Consider the following 17,849-nt stretch of genomic DNA (forward strand, 5'->3'; position numbering starts at 1 on the left):
GAGAAGATCAGTTATAAAACCTGTTAATCTCCAAAGTTATTTGTGTTTACTAGAAAAAAAGGCAGGGCATTAGCACTAAATATGCACACTTTGACTACCTCCCTTATTAAATTCCAGATCTTAAAACAAAGTTTGATACCTATGTTATTCAATATTCTTAAAAATTCATAGCAAATTGATTAAAAATCAGCCTATTATCTCTGCAGTATAGATATGGATTTTATCTTTTTTATCTTAACAGAACTTTACCACGTAACAATTACCTATGAGTCAAAGGCGTTAATTAAAGATATCAAAGATGGAACCTTTTCCCTCAAAGATTCTAAAACTTACACGATTATTGCCAAAGTTTATGGTTTAATCTCCCAGCAATTACCATCCCAGAAACGTTTCTAGAAGCAAGCCTAAAATATAAACAGAAAATTAGGAGAATCTCACTTTTCCTACTTCATTAGTAACGCCCACCATAATCTCATCACTAAGTGTTTTGTACAATTTGGCCCAAACTAGCAGAAAACGGCAAATCAGACATTTCTAGAACTCAGCTGCTACTCGTTGCCGCATCCTGCGGTACTTGGCAGGACTTCAGTGTGCAGAGACAATCTCATCTCCTAGAAGCCCATCCCCAACTACCGAGGTCGTCACTCAGAAACAGTGTTGGGTATTGTCTTTTTAGCCAGATTTTCTTCAACGAAGAAAATAAGGACTTACAGACTTCTTTTGATCTTAAAGAGCTTAACCCTCAAATCTGCTCCTAGAACTTTTCCAAAAACATTTAACTTCTAATGCTTGTTAAAAGAAGGCTTGGAAGTTTTGCGTTTGTTGAGGTCAGCACCTTCAGCAGACTGTAAACTGAGCCAAATTTAAAGTCATTAAGACTGAAAAAGTCTTCTCCAGAGGCAGCAACTTTTACTGCACAAAAAGACCTAAGGGGCTGGACACTGCCCATGAAAAGGAACTATCTGGAGTATAACACACTCCACCTATTTCCTTATCAAACATTAAAACGTGTCAAAAGCTCAATATTACTCCATTTGTCTTGAGTGAATGTAGAGATTGCCAGTCAATTTTGCTGAAAGAGAAAACTCTCGAGACACCAGCAAGAGAGACTACAACTATTGGCTGTGTAATTAGATATTCCTGCTCAAGGAAGGCCAGTTGGAGACTAACAGAACTTTTTATGGTGTAACTAGAGCACTGGATTGTCTCAGTATCCATATCAATATTCAATTCCTAACAAAAACTTGGGAAGTTTTTGGTGTCCCAGAGCAACCTCCCAGCAGCACATTGTACTGAATAATTACACAGTGTAATTATTCACCGGATAAGAAAATTTTCTTATACATATGTCCAAGTCCGGCTTAAGGAAGGAAAAAATCCAGCAAAGTATAGTTTTATGGACACTATTACAATTCATAGATAGCACCTGAAGTTTCTAGAGAACAAGGGAAACAAGAAATACTAAAATCACAGAAGGGAAAGGAAGAGATGAGCTATGAGAGAAAAAATTAGAACATCCATAGGAAAACATACCAAGTACCACGAACAGGTAGATATTGTGTGGCAAATCCAGTGACCAAAGTAGGAGCACAGAACAGGCACTTGTGTACTTGCAGCTAAAATTTCCCTGCAAGACTGAAGAACCTAAAACGCCAAAGGCAATCACTGCAGAAAGACCTATTTTTGTATTTTAAAAGAAAACTGGAAGGCCACTGGGTCTTTCATCAGGGAAGTGAGCTGCTGGAGTAACAATCCTTAACCAAATTCGACCAACATTGAAATTTACTAAGTGCAAATGCTCATAATGTCGTATCCATAAATAATCGTGGTGTTGAATCCATGGTTTCTTACGGTATTTACATTTCAAGTTGTTTTTTTTAAAACAACATTACAAACTTTATGATAAACTGTGATAGAGTTATCTTCCTGATCCTTACAAACGATTCACTTGTTCTCTTTACATGTAGTCTGCAGCAATGAGTGAAAAGGCGGTTGTCTTGAATGATTCTACCTGTGTGGGAGAACAACATGTACTCATATAGAATTCTCACAAGTTAAATGTCTCGTAAAGTCAATTCACTTTGTCTGTATAGAAGTAGCACTGTAACTTCGTTACCTTTTTCCTGAAAGGGCCGTACTTCAGCTTTGAAGTATGGGAAAAGGTCACTTCAATCTAACTGATGAAAGGATATTCACCACATCATCAAAATAGAAAAAGAGTCTAGTGGACACAGCAGATTTCTCTCTCCCTCTCTCTCTCCTTCTCTCTCTCTATCTCTCTCTCTCCCATGCACACTTGATGAATCTGAATGCAAAAATAATTCTAGCAGTTCAGGTTGGGAGTTTCCCAGTATGGGTGACAAATCCAGTCAGAATTTTAATCAGACAATACTAACTCTCCTTCAGAAACAGTAAGTAGTCAGCCTGGATTAAAAAGAATTTTTTTTTATTTGGAAAAAGGCACACAGTCTTTATTGTTAGATTAAACATGTATCTTTTATCTGCAATAGTAAGAATCTCAACATCATTTTTAATCCACTATCACAATATCACAGCTAGTCAATGTTCAAAACTAAAACGGATATTCAGTTATTTAGAGCTTTTTTAATGCATAAAATGGATATTTTTTTAAAAAAAGTCTCCATGTTACGACTATGAGACTATTTTCAGAGGAAAACTCAACTACCACAATTTTTTTCAGAACAGAAAAATCACAATTAGTCCTGAACAGGAACAGTTACACCAGAAATAAAAGCAGAAGTATTAAATTAACAAGGCAACATACACCTGCTACAGAACAAGGAGAAATGATAGATGGAAAATCGCTACAGTAAGTCAACATACTTGGAAGATCATGAATGCTACCAAAATACACGAAGTCCGTTTTTGCCCTGAATATATTTAAAGTAGTCCTAAAGAAATGTTCAGGAACAGAAGTAGAAAGGCTTCTAGAAATGCTTGTGTCAGCATCTTTTGCAGGTGTTAGCACCAGAATGACTGACATGGCAGAGAAGCTACAGGTACCAGCATAAGTTCTTTTAAATTGAGCTAAGTTTTTAAGTCATGGCTCACAATGGTAATTCCCTATTAAAAATGTCAGATGATTATGACCACTAATACTGATGCAAATGGATCAAATCCACTTACATCTTCATAAAGGGTCTGAGCCCAAGAAATACTGAGACTCAGTCATATGTTAATGGTATCCATAGTTATTACTCATGCATTTGTGACCCTATAATTACCTTTTCTCTTGGCTACTAATACTGATTTGTTTCAAATCAAGATGGAAATAGCTACAAAGAACTTACAGAAAACCATAAAACAGCTAGAGTTAGTGTAACCCTGCTCTCTCTGAGTAAAATGTTTAAAAGTAATTTGATCTTCAGTATTCCTTTCAGTCTCTCTTACGGTAGCAAGTTTCCAAGATGTAATGATACCAGACAAGTTGAAAGGAGTCTTGATGCAGGTTAATCAGCTGTTTCCAACATGCTAAAACCCACTATTTCCACAGCTAATTCTCAGTACAGTTGAATAAAATAATAATTAAAAAATCATGAGGTTATATTTCTACTTTGGAAGTCACTGATATTTTGCTACCCTCTTTTCTCACCCTACCTCTCAAATTCAGAGCCAATCCAACATTGAAACAATTAATCTCCAAACGTGTAAATAAAAATCTGGTAATCAACCAAGAAAAATTTCACTTTAAAAGACAAAAAAAATACTCATTTGCAAATATAGACTGTACTCTTTCTGTTAATATATACATCAAATAACACTGAACTTAACCACATCCATTATTTAAAAAATGAAAAATGGATAATTTTCAATTTCTTCATAAAAATCACCAATATAAATGCATGGTTGAATGACTTCTTCAGGGAATAAGTCCCACAAACATTAGTGCATATGTCAATGATAAAAATATTTCTGCACAATTTTAACCTTCAGCTCCGGATGTAGTATATGTTTCTATACAACAGTATGTGACCGTAACAGGAGTATCATTGTGCGTTATCAGAACAGGAATTATGTGCTGCTCGTTATTAAAGCAGCTTGAAAAAAATTTGTCTTTTTTGCTTTAATCAATGGGAGTACTTTTCTGTTGAGATTTCCTATGTGACTCAAGTTATCCAGAAACACAGCCACTAAACTTAAGTGATCTGGTATGGATTTTAACAGATGAAAGTTTAAAAACCTCCAGGGCCTTACCTACACAGTTAATATTGGTTACCAATACACCCCCTCCCTCCACTCTCACCCCCCCAAGAACAGCCCTATTAAATTAATTTAACCTAGGTACATTTAATGCTCAGATTCATTCAGGGCTCATACGGCCTTCCCGAGTGAGGTAGGTTGTCACTTCCTGTAACCTCTCCGCTTTTAAATCACACACCTGAGAACAAGTGAGGTGGACAAGGACATGGGTTAGTGAACTGCTGCAAAGGCAGCCATTTTCACACCTTCCAACTTCCTAGGATAAATTCTTATTTTATTTCTGAGCTTGACTATAAGAGTACCCTACTGAAATAAAAAAATATGTCATTTTTCCTAGAATCTACTAAACTTGTCTGAAGAACTTGATAATGTATGTGATAATAACCCAAGAAGCCATCTAAATCTTCCAAACTGTCAGCAGAAGGGTAATGTTTCAAGATACAATTTGTGGCAATTTTTAAATCCATTAAGAGCTTTTACATTTGTATAATACTACACACAACCAACAATGTCCTGAGTTACTTAATCTACAAGTTCCCAATAATTCCTTTGTTCACGAGTTCTGCTGGAATCACTACTGATTTCTAATATTTGGAAATCTCCCTTCCCAGTAGCTTTTCAAGGCAGGGTATCAGAACGACTTCTGCTAAATATTCCTGTCAGCTGGTTGTCCAAATTAACAACAACAAAAATATTTTAAAAAAATAAATCCAATTTTGGCATCACTGCTGCTAAATTTTAGTCAATACATCTGGAAAACAAAAAGAGGTAATACGAAGACAAGTAATTTTTGTTATGTTCCTTGTTATTATTGTTCTTTGGTTTAAATCTATGTAAAATACAAATACTAATAGAAAGTTATAAATGAAAGTTTCCTGAAGTGTATGTTCTGCCTTAATTCCTTAATAATGCTTCGGTATATTTGACATCCCATGCCACAAATCAGTATGTATGTTTACTATGTAGTACATAGACAAGTCAGTCAGATGTTATTTCAGACAAAGTTTCATATTTATTCAAAAGGCATACTTCTCAACTGATTTTATTACTTTCATTTTTTAATTCCATGAAACTGAAAAAATTAAGGGACTTCTTACTGTTTGAATAACATCAAAAGCAATATTCACTGGTGTATATCATAGTTCAGAGGTTCTACACAATCCCCCCACATCATTTAAACTTCTCAGTAAAGGTTTTTAAATGGTGTCCTGTGGGATCTCATCCATTGTGAAGGAAAACATCAAGGCATCCTGGAATACAAGTATCCTGAAAAATACTTAAAGCTTTGACAAGTTCATCCTCGTTAGAATACACAAATGCAAAACAACCTATCATATGTTCAAAACAATCCAAGGCATAACAATAATACCTGGACTGGAAATTTAAGAAACTCTTACAGTCATTAAATATACATTATGAAAACAATTGGCAAACTTGAAAATATGACTGTTATTGTATATTAAATTTGCCTTTAAGGTTGAAGGTAACAAAAACTATATGCACGCAACTTTGTGACACCAAACTTCAAAACCGTCAAGAAATAGCCTGGACTCCCCAAAATGTTTTCATTTCTAGTGTCCAGACTCAAATGATAAATATATTTATTCTTATGAGGAATGAAAAATGTACTGCGTTAAGATGGAATACCGTACATCAAATTTCAGCCTAACAAGAATTTTAAGAAGAGAATTAACTGAGGTCTGTGGTTAATGTCAAATGAAAATTTTGTCTGCTATCATGTTATAAAAGAATCAGTATGCAGTCATAACTGGATTGTAACATCTAAACAGGCACTTTAAAAACACCTTGTTAGTATAAAATCAAGGATAAAAGGTTCTTGTAAACCATTTGATGCTTCAAAAAGGGCATGAATCACTTGTCCGCCCTTCTACTTTGTTATGTACAAAAATTTTCACCCAGCATAAAAAATGAAAATGTCAAAAAACTCATATTGGTTATGATCACTACAAATTTAAGATGACAGCTTTAAGCGCAAGAGTATTGCAAAAGTGTCTTTGCTAAAATGAAAGCTCCAGGCTTTGTCTGAATTCTCAACACAGCAAACAAACTTACTGTCTGATAGCAAACTTCCATTTCATTGCTAAAGCAAAAGCTTGAAAATAAACTGCAGTGCACAACTTCAATATGATTCTAAAATCTCATTAATGTTCGATACCACAGGTGATTTATTGGTTTTTTGGTGTTTGTTGATGTTTTGTGATGGGTTTTTATTACTAAAACCTCCCTCTCCTGCCAAAATACTGTTATACAGGAAAACAAATTGCTACTCTCTACTACTGTCAGTATTTCAGATACAGTAAAAAACCTCAATATACAAGAGCTTTAGAGCAAGTAATCAATCTGTAAAATGTTATACATCAGTAATAAGGCATCCACTTTACAGCTGCTTAAACAAAAAAAAGAAATATTTCCCAAAATATATATTTTGGATCTGTGTAAACAAAGCTTATATGTATTGCTTCCATTCATTTCAAAAATATACACCCACACGGACTGAAAGTGATCTTGATGCTATGAATTTTAAATTACTGTAATTTATCCAGATGTAATCTGAAGATACAAAACCCAAATATTTTTGACCTTAATTCTTTGAAATACATCAAACATTTTAATTATTCTTATGTAAAAAGAAAGCTAAAAATATATCCCAAATTTGATGCCATTTCATTGAATGAAGAAGAAAGTACTATGAAAATAAACATTCATCTGGTTTCCTAACAATAAATATAAAGACAGTTATTATAACATACTGCAACACAGGAAGTATTACTATATTGACCTTAATGTTCAATCAGTAGTTTTTAAATCTTTCCTCATTGAGGCTTGAATCTTCTACCTTGTCAGCTGTCCAACAACTTTTAAGAGGGTTTTATTTTCTTGCTTCAATTGTTCATTTTCATCTTCTATATCATCTAGGTCCTGTGAAAGGAAGAAGAAAAATAAACATTTCTCAGGACAACATTTTCTCAATGAGCAGCAGCAGGACAGCTCTGAAAGCTGTGGTTAGGAAGAATTAGTGTTACAGTATCTACCCTTAAATCTGTTAAATCGCCCTTTTCCCAAATATCACTGTAATTACAAAATTTTAATATTATATTCCCATGTGCTTGTGCACCTTTACTTGGAAACATACAATCAAAACCAAAGCTACAGTAGGAATTAATGAATCAAGAAATCAAAATAGGATGGGTATGACTATTTTATTGGCGTATACAGAGAATGTAGTAGTCGGCTCTTACCTCTGCTCCCCAGACCGTGCTTGTCTGTAACTATCCCACTCACATATAGACTGCACTGGTTACTACTACAAGACTTGGTTTGTGTTTTAAATTAAGTATAAAAATGTTCAGAAAAAAATACTGCCTGTCCATTTTAGTGTGTGTTTTCTATGAAAAAAATTAAAAGGCAGTTTAATACATTGTCTTAACTGATACTGAAAGAACAGACAGCACACACAGTAATAATGGGTGCTTAAAATAGATTCCTTCCATCCCAAATGTTCATCCCTCTACCACCAGTTACCCAGTTTCTATTTCACTCATTCATTTCCTACCAAGGCCTTTCAAGCCTTTAAAGTGAAAACCACGTGAAATTCGCTGTTTAATATAAGTACGCCTTCAGTAAAAAATAATTTTACTCTATCGAAAAGCCAAGGAAGAAACAGAATGAACAGGAGAGAAAAAAAAAAAAAAAGAAGAAACAGAAGAGCAACCTCAAGAACAGCACTTTAAGGCGGAAAATAAAAGGCAGGCAAAGGAGGAGGGACCAGGACTCTCATTAGAGATCTTAGATGCCTTTTGATTGAAGTCTGAAAAACCCTAATGTTGCTAAGCTAGATTAAATATAAAACAGTAGTAAAGGGAAGATTTCTTTTCTCTCTCTCGTTCCTTTAAGTTGTTAATTGGTGTCCAACACACAGAACCTATTTTCTTATTTCTTTAGTGGGGTCATTCCAGAAGTGCATGCTAGGGATGTTGTGTTTAACGGCTAAAATGATTTTTAAAAGCCTCTTTAGTTCTCCAAGTCAAAATCCATGCCGCAAGACCTTTGCAATTATTTTGTTGTTTTTATAATGTGGAATCACAAAAACACTAGCAGAAATTCCTCTTTGCCTCACAGAAATAATGGCACATCACAGTAGGAATGACTTTCAGGAAAACTATTTGACCACTCCAACATTAACAGTGACTTAAACATCTAAACATGGAAAGTTTTGATGGATAGCTACCATAAATAGTTTTCTATGTAACTCTAAGATAAACAGGCTTTTTTTTTCTTCTGTAGTTCAGATCAATGATCACATGGAAGGGATAACACTTTTTCCATAAAATGATAGGGTTTTAGTTCAGTAGACGTAATACTGTGTTTGAACTCCTTATCAGATGTCTCGATTACAGATTGCCTCAACACTTTGTTTAAAATACCTGTAGCTTACTCAAAATAAAATATTAAAAGTCTGTGAACTGTTTATGCTGCAAAAATAACATTCCAAAGATTACTACAAGTAAGAGTTTCTTGAACACAAAACAGGAAAAATAATCGTAGTTTAAGTATCTACAGAAACAATGAACCAAGAGATGCTGCAGGTGGTTTTTGACAATCTGAAATTTAAAAATTTCTTATTCAAAATTACAACACAGTTTATGCTTATTATTAAAAGAGATGCAATAGCAGGAAAACTTGGACTTCACATACCAAAGGGACCAATAACTACACAACTGACACTAATTGGATTGTAAATCCTCACTGACAGACTCTCTCCAAACACCCATTTAGCTACAATGGCATCTTAGTGAGGTCAGAGATGACCAAGTGTAAACTAGTTCACAGTTGAACTTAGCCTACAAATATTTAAATGTCTTGAGATGCCTTTCCCTTCAGACATTTGAGGTTTTTATGGAGCAATTACCCCTTTCTTACAAAAAAGGCCACAGACATACTTTCAGTGGCTAATGCACTAGAGTGAAAAGAATGCCTTTTACGGCCTTTTATGGCCTTTTTTGTTTCTCAGGATAAATGCCACTCATGTTTAAGTATCTTTGTACTGTACTGACTGATCTCAGTAAATTATATTGTTATATTAAATATATTTACTTAAAATGAGAAGAAGTCTGCCAAGAAGTTTTCAGGATTGTTGGAAAAAGTTTACAAGTGTGACACAAGACCTCTGCCAACGAAGGATGGATCCATGGTTATGAACTGACTGAAACTTCAGAAAAAGCATCAGAAAGTGTGCAATTAAATAGCATTTTTAATAGTTATTTAGGTTCTTTGACTTAAAATTCTTTCCATGTCTGTGCAACCTAACATGCAGTTACTGCCTATTTTGATTAATAGAAAAGGTGAGGAAATACCACAAAAGTGTAGATGGGCAAATATAAAGACCCCTGTTTAGGTAACCTTCCGACAGAACCTTTTAAAAAGATCTCTGCATAAGCTCACTAAGTTTAGTCCTCAGGAGATGCTTCTATCTGAGCACAAGGCTGAAGATCACAACTGTTCTTCCATGCAAAGCATCCAGTCCTGATGCCAAGTCAATAGTTCCATGAAACACAGACAGATGTCCAAGCACTGACTCTCAGTCTCAGTTACGATACTAAACACTGGGCAAATACAACTGCCCTATTAACTTCCATAACCTTCTACCACGGGAGAGATGCAGCATTTCTGTAGCTTTTCTTCATATTCTAAAGCCTTCCTCTTTCTAAATCCACCTGGATAGCCAATATAGAAGCAGTCATAAAACCAAGAGCTATTAAAAAAGAAAGTGAAACTGCAGCTGTTTTAACAGAAGCATCACTTGAGACACGGGTTCAAATTTTTCTAAGAACACAAATTAAGTTGGTCAACATCAAAAGGCACCTACTTCATCATTAAGAAAACCCCAAGGGATGCAAACATAAATAACTTACACTGCAATCAAGCTAACAGACAAAGTTATAGCTGTGATAAATGCTGACCTGATGGAGGAAAAAAGAAGAAGAAAACATTTTCTTCTGCATTTCAGAGAGGCTACCTCAAAACCACCAATGCACTGACTTTGTATATTGGTACAATTTTAGTCATTTTATAGTAATGAGGTTTCTGGAAGGACTATATTCCATTTTATGTTTTCTTTCCAAATGCCAAGCAGAAACTGCCATCATACTTGAACAGAGGCACAGGCACTGCTTGCTTTCACTGCAAATGTTTAAAGACAGTTTCTAGTCAAGACACTCGACAGATTTAATTTAATACTTCATACTTCAAAGAGAGCAAAGGGAAAAAAAAAAAACAAACCCAACAACACTGTTTCTGAAGCAGCAAACCTTGCGAACAGTCATGGTCCTAAACCGCAAGCTTTCAGTGATTTAGGTTCTTGATTTGTTCTTTCTGACCTCCGAGGCAGGAAGGCAGGTGTGACAGGCAGTATTAAGTAGCTTTGCTATCCATTATGCAGAAGGAATCAACGCTTGCCTTGACTGTAATAAGGTCACCAGCTTAGGCGTGATAGATTCTTTACAGAATCGAAGAACAGCATAAAGATGAACTCTCCCATTAAAATAAAAATCTCTCCCAAACAGACAATATTTCATTTATCCTACAAGTTAACTTCCATCTTTCTTTATTTAAAAAAAATAAAACTCAAAGAAACACCTGTTTCAAAATAATCTCAGGTCCTTTCGATTATTTTGCAAATTTTTGCTGTCCTCCTTTGCTAAAAATGAATAGTGCAAAATGAAAGTTTGCCACTATGCACATAGAGTTATTGCTTCCTTTCACTAATGGATTGATCAAAGCCAGTTCTCGATTTTTTTTTCTGATTTTTTTTTTAATGGAAACATCTGCAGTCGACCAGGAGAAGCATATTTCCCTAGTACATCCAGGCTCTGCATCTTATTTGAGGTCACTAATCACAGAATGGTTTGAGTTGGAAGAAACCTTCAAGATTATCTAGTTCCAACCTCCCTGCGATGGGCAGGGACACCTCTCTCCCACTAGCCCAGGTTGCTCACAGCCCCCTCCAGCCTGGCACTGAACACTTCCAGGGAGGGGCATCCACAGCCTCACCATCCTCATAGTAAAGAATTTCTTCCAAGCACATCTCACTCTCCTGTCCCTTCTTCGCCTGCCCACACAGCTTGCCTGAGTGATGCTAGCCCAAGTCTCTTTTCTTTTTCTGCCTTTACGTGGGGATCAACAATAAAGACTGTAAGTGCCAGAATATAAAAGCACTTGCTCTCAGATCTTTCTAAGATCATCTAAGCTATTGTAAGTAATGAAAAGCTATCTAAAAATTAGGTTTATAACTACTTTGCCCATCTGGGTAACAATTTACTGAGAAGAGTGTCAAAACCTCAATTTAATTATTTCCTGCTATGCTACATACTGAATTGGGAAAGAAGATGCACTGCAGAACTCTTGTTTTTATAACCCTCTTCTCTGAACATTTATAGCAATAAGAAATGCAGGTACTCCAAAAAAACCACAACTTATGGAAGTCAATCATGACAAACAACACCTGGAAAAACACACAACTTAACGACAGGCTTCTTGAAAATTTACACAAATAAATTAAAAAAAACCCCCACACTTAATTCTCTTCGGACCTTGTCCAGTGGATGCAGGTACTTGAAGAAGAACACAGAGAACGCAGAGACTTTTATCCCCTTTTTATATAGCACCATATAAGAAAATATGTGCTTACTCTGTTTAATAAATCAATTTCTTCCCTCAGCTTTCCAATTAGCTCCTCTTTGTCCTGTGTCATCTTCATTAATCTGGCATTTTCCTGTCTCTCCTTTGCAAGTTCCTAAAACCAGAATATGCAATAAAGTTTGAAATGTAATTTTTGTTTTTAAGAGACAGTTTTAAGCTGTTACCATTTAAAACAAAGAAGAAAACCCCCCACACATACCTATAATTGAAACCCACATCCTTAAGCTCTTACATTTCAAGGAGCTAAAGAATCATGTCTAAGAAAATATTTGACCCACAGTAAACCTGTGTGATATCTCCAATTCCAGAGATAACATTTTAATCAATAATTAACTGGGTTTTTTTTCTGGTTGGCTGTTTTGCTTTTGGGTTTGTTTTGGGCTTATACTATCATGAACAAGAAAATAAGACTCACAGGGGGCCTGAATGTGAAAAAAATTGAAAGTGTCGATTAGGAACTCAGTAAATCAGAGTTCACGATACTGAAAGCCAGCCCTTAAATTTTCGTCTATTTTCTGTGTTACTGGTAGTTGAATTATTTCAGAAGGAAGCTGATTTGGAAAAACAAATTACAGTGTACTTCAAAGTAGGCTTCCCCAAGTCTTAAAAAAAATCAATAAATTATAAAGTAGTGATTTCCACAAAATATGCTTTGTTTCCATCCTTTTCATAAAGGACCTATTCAAATTGTGTTTACTTAGTAACTTTCACCCATATGAACTCAAGAATATTCGGCAAATTAGCCACAAAAATCTACTCCTGAAGAAGACAGAGAAGCCAGTAATGCATACACAGATGACATTATTTAGCAAAATATTGGTTTCAGTGAAAAACTCAGCTTTAACATTCTTACTCTTAAAAAAAATTTCCCAAAATTGTATGAAGAATAACTGAAATCATGAAAAAATCTGGTTTATGTGCATTTTTTAAATGTTTAAAACTTTAAAAAAAATGGATAGCAATTAAATTTTCTATTTCAGTGTATTAAAAAAATTCCAAACCAAGCAGACCAAAAGCAGGCTTGCTCATTTTCTGAACAACCAGTGAGAGCCCTTCCTTTCCCCAAGTTATCTGCCCTACATTGGTGTGCCACGAGATATACGTATGAGAAAGACGCAGAGCAGTGTTGGCTCTCCAAGTGTATTATTTTCACTTCAACTATTTCTCACTTCAAGGAAAACTAAATTGCTGTGATTAGAAAGCTCACATTCTTCTCAGTCTGACTCTATACACACTTTTATAGACATAACCATCTGTACTTTAAGCTTTTAGCATCATTTCTAGATATTTTACTTGTAAATTTCCCCACGGAGTTTCAGAGGTACTTTTATTTCAGATGCATGCCATGCAGATGTTAGTTGGTACTTACCCTTTCAAGTTCTTCGATTCTCTTTTCCAAAGCGTTACTTGGTAAGGAACTGCCAGAAGAATTTGCATCCCTGCTGTATCTGCTGTAAGTTGTCCTGTCTGTTCGAGAATATCTATTTGGAGCATCGTCTTCTGGTGCATTAGCTGTGCTACAAAGGCAGAGAGCAAAGAAGACACCTATTTATACGTTTAACAAAACCTGTAATGATAGAAGTAGCAAGAATTGCTTTGCGAAGGACACAATAGGTCAGTCTAAGAAACTGCAGAGAATTTATTTGATGGCTCTTGAGTTGCTGAGAACTCACTCAGGGAGTCAAATACTTGGATAATGCAACTCTTGTCACATATGCAATCAATCTGAAACACATACTTATCCCATCTTGTTTTTAAAGATTTAAAAGCTTTATGAAACTAAGTGTGTTAACAAACAAGCTAAACAATTTTTTTTTTAAAAGGTAGAGCTTAAACCAAGCATCTTTTTGAGTAGATGAAAACATGAAGGACGAAAAACAAGTAAATGTCCAAAAGCTAAGAACCTTACACACATCAACTGACTCTTCAGTAACTTTGGATGCAGCCTATAAGGAACTAGAAAGCCAATCAGAATGAGAAAGTGATGCAGCCTAACATATTAGTTTTATGCCATTTCCCAATATTTTACTTCAGAACTTGGATACACAGCAGCTTGACATAGCTCAGCTGGTAGGCATTCATGTTGGTGGTTTGTTTTTTCATTTAGATCATGTGTCTATTCCTTAAAAATGTCTGCCTTGGAATCTTAAGCATTGCAAATGCACATAAGCTAGTTTTTAAAAAGGCTTATGGGTTCTCCATTATGATTGCTATGTATAAAAATAGTGCTGATTTAAAAACCTATGTAAGAAGTCAAGCATTTTCAAAGTCACAAATTTAACAGTGTTCTTCCCACAGCCATTTTCTTCCTAACAGCAATGTTATTTACCTTTGATGTTTAATCTAATGAATAATTAAGAGCAGCAGAATAGAGTGCCCTGAGACCAGGAAGATCTTTCCCTCCTCAATACACCAAACTCACACTTCTTAGACTCTGAAAACATACAGCTAAACAGTCAAAGACAAAAAAAACCCAAACAACCCTTGTTCATTCTTCACCAGGAGAACTCAAACGGAGTTACTCAAAAGGCATCTGGACATGCTTTGGAGCTCTAGGTGGCCTTGGCTCAAGCCAGGGATTTGGACAAGATCCCCTCCAGAGGTCCCTTCCAACCTCAACCAGTCTGTGAAATCACACTGAAATACGTATACAGTGGTTTTCTAGAGCACTTAAGAAAAGAATGAAAAGCACTACGAGTATCCCTACAACATATCCCTACAACATGGAAGAGCATATGATTTATGTGTTCATTTAATAGCTTTGCATTTCATAACTCTAGAAAACCCCTGCTGACAATGCGCAAATCTAGATGGATGCAGTGCAAAAGAAAAGCAGAAGCATCTGGCAAAGGGACGCCTTTTCATGGATAAAAATATTGTTTTGCTCCAGTAAGTGTAAAGTTTCCAAGGCACACTGACACAATTGTAAGGAATTCTGCAGCTTAATGTTATTACCATATTTAGCACTGTTTATTCTTCATCTAGAAGATTTTTTTTAAAAAACGTTTCTAGGACCGGATATGCATGTTGCAACACAACATAAGAGAAATACCTTAGCTTAACTCTATAAATTCTAGATTATTTAGCTTTCTGAAAGATGTGTTGTTTCATCTTGTTAATGTGTCAAGGACAAACCACACAAAAACAGCTCAATTTTTCATCACTCAGAACCGAACCCTTCTGCCAACATACTGGTGTATCTCAACTCAGCTCCAGTGAGCAATACTGGCAAGACGCTCCTACAGGGAAGTTAGCAGGACGGAAGGGTTTCAGTAATAATGAAAATTAAGACATTTTCTGTATTTCCCCTGAAACACATATTCTAAAGGAGAGCAGACCCTATTGAACACATTCCTTTTTAGTACAAGCAAGTACAAAGGATGTACCACAAAGACTTCTAGGAAATGGGATTTAAAAATACATTTAAGGAAGCATTAGTACGTAACCTAACACAAGGAAAGTGACAAATAAAAAGTTCATTGTTTTGGCTGTTATAACCAATGTTCAATAGATAGCAACAGCAAAAAAGGTACCATCCAAGACACAGTAGACATCTTTTGCACTAATGATAATCATCATCATCTGTCCAAACTGAAGTGCTTTAGTATGCTACACAGAAAAAAAATTGAGTTTATACCTTCTTTGGGGAAGGAGAGGAAGTGCTTGCATGTGACAGCAGAATCTGTTTAGTTTAAGACTGCAACTGAAACCTTGCTTCCTCCACCTCCTAATTGAATAAAGGCTTACAAATACTTGCAACTTTGAAGTTGCTGAAACCTCACAGAAGTTATGGAAGAAAAAAAAGCCTATTGTCAGTAGATGTACACTGGATAAAAGCGGTCATTCATACCAAATGACAATGATAGAGGTCTGGAAGTTGATAAGATTTAGAAAAACTGCTCAAGAATGCAGTTCAAAACGTATTACAACTTCTGCACACATGAATGTTTCAACACTTGCAGTTAAAACATCTAGCCACAGGCTACAGCTGCAGGAAATGCTGGGTTTAAATTATTTTTCAAGGAGAGCATCTGACATCATATTTGTAGTCATATGTACACTGGATCAGAGTGTCCACCTGGAGAGCAGCAAATGTGAAATCATCTCAATAGAAACATCCCTCAGTACTGCTTCAAAAGAGCATGTTTGACAAGATATTTAACAAAATTCAGCTTCTTCCATTAGCTTACTTTCAATTAGCTACCATCAAAACTTCATTTTAAGTATTTATTCCTGAACTAGGAATGTTTCTGCAATTTAAGAATTTGCTTTAGAAAGGTTTTTCTGGCTGTACTTAAATAAGAACCATATAACAAAATCATCGCACATCACATTTTGACTACTGTTACACAGAATCAAAAATTTTGTTTTGGAATAATGTTCTAGTAATTTTCTTTAATATTAAATAAAATCAGTTATTCACACAGGGGCAGGTTTAACAGCAGTGTTACAGAAAGGTTGAATATAACTTGCTCCTTCCAATGCCTCTCTGGTTCTTTCTCAATGTTTTCGTCAAGCACTCACTGTCCAAATTGCAATTTCATCCAACTGAAATCACCCAGTCAAAACTAGATTTCATCGATTTCAACCACAACACAATTTTTATTGCCAGAATCTTGAAACTATACTTGGTTTGAAAACTCCTAACTAATTATGTCACTGAAATCTAGTCAGTTGCCAACAGCTTCTTTGGAAGAACGAGCAAGAGACAGTATTTTTAAACAGGTCACCCTGAACTTCTTGGCTTAAGCCAAGCCCATGGCTTGCTGAGCTGGGCTAAGGAAAGGTCGTCTTGTCTTCTCTACAACTACACACTCCTAGCTGCCTCCACTTTTCCTGGCTCTGGCCTCCAGGTGACCGAGTAGGAAATCGTTCAAGGAGCTGACGTGACAATCCAGCAGCCCAGCAAGCGAACCATTGACTTCCAGCCCCAGAGGCTCCCTGAAGCATCACCCAGCCCAGTCGCGTGAGCACTGGCAAAAAGGACAGGAAGGAACTGCAGCCAGATCAACTTCAGGCCATCGAAAACTTATGTAAAATGAGCTCTCTGTGTTCCTGCCTTCTCATAACATCAGCATTGCCTGAAAAGAGGATACGAAAGTCAGGCAAAGCACCGTGAGTGGCCACTGTCTAAGTGTCCATATCCGGACAGTAGTGGTCCTAACGTAACAACCTGGATGAGACAGCGCTTCGAAAGTCAGCCCTCACCTCCTAACTCCCAAAACACAGGCAAGCAGGCAAGTCTGGATATAGCATTATGAAACAGTATTTTGTGGCTTTATTTTTTTTTTTTAATCAGTGGGACCAAGGTTAGTATGATGGAATGTAAATTGTTATAGTTTAAAACTCTGTAGTAATCTAAAAATATTGAGCAAGAGAATTTCAGCAGTGCTCTAGCATCTCCTTCAGAGCACCTCCAATGAGTGCTCTGAAGCATCCTGTTCTCCCTCGTTTATTTTTCAACTCCTGCATCAATGTTAAGATACAATGTAATATTTTAGAAGTAGTGGGCAAGTGTTGGGCTCCACATTAGCGGTGCCACACTACCCTAAGAGAGGAGGGGAAAAAGAACCAACTCTCTTGACATTTTGTCTGGAAGCCATAAAGCCATACCATATTGTGTTCATTTCCACTAATAAACAAACTTATAAGGGGAACACACCCCTGAACCACCAAGAGACTTTAATCTAACTCTTTCTGTAAACTGATCCAGCCTGATCTGTCTAATCCACCAACCATGCAAAAATCTTCTGAGTTATTTTAAATCCTGATTTGCAAGGTTTTCTTTTCAATTTAAGACAGCTGTAAAAAAGAAGCTAAAGTGGTTCAAAAGCTAATAGACAGTCTTAAAAATACGATGCTAAACCAAATTCTCTATGCTTATCAAAATAATTCCTTTTATTTATATA

General features: G+C 35.9%; 1 protein-coding gene across 1 annotated transcript; it reads right to left on the bottom strand.

Annotated features, from left to right (window-relative positions):
• Nucleotides 1-6,509: 6,509 nt before the first annotated feature.
• On the bottom strand, nucleotides 6,510-13,457 carry PAWR (PRKC, apoptosis, WT1, regulator; the record flags this gene model as incomplete). The annotated part of the gene is made up of 3 exons (XM_009865179.1): nucleotides 6,510-7,161; nucleotides 11,930-12,034; nucleotides 13,310-13,457. Coding segments are annotated over 3 exons (340 nt in total), but the record flags the coding sequence as incomplete, so codon positions are not given.
• Nucleotides 13,458-17,849: the final 4,392 nt, after the last annotated feature.

Source organism: Apaloderma vittatum, unplaced genomic scaffold (genome assembly GCF_000703405.1).
Source record: "Apaloderma vittatum isolate BGI_N311 unplaced genomic scaffold, ASM70340v1 scaffold39782, whole genome shotgun sequence".
Taxonomy (NCBI): domain Eukaryota; kingdom Metazoa; phylum Chordata; class Aves; order Trogoniformes; family Trogonidae; genus Apaloderma; species Apaloderma vittatum.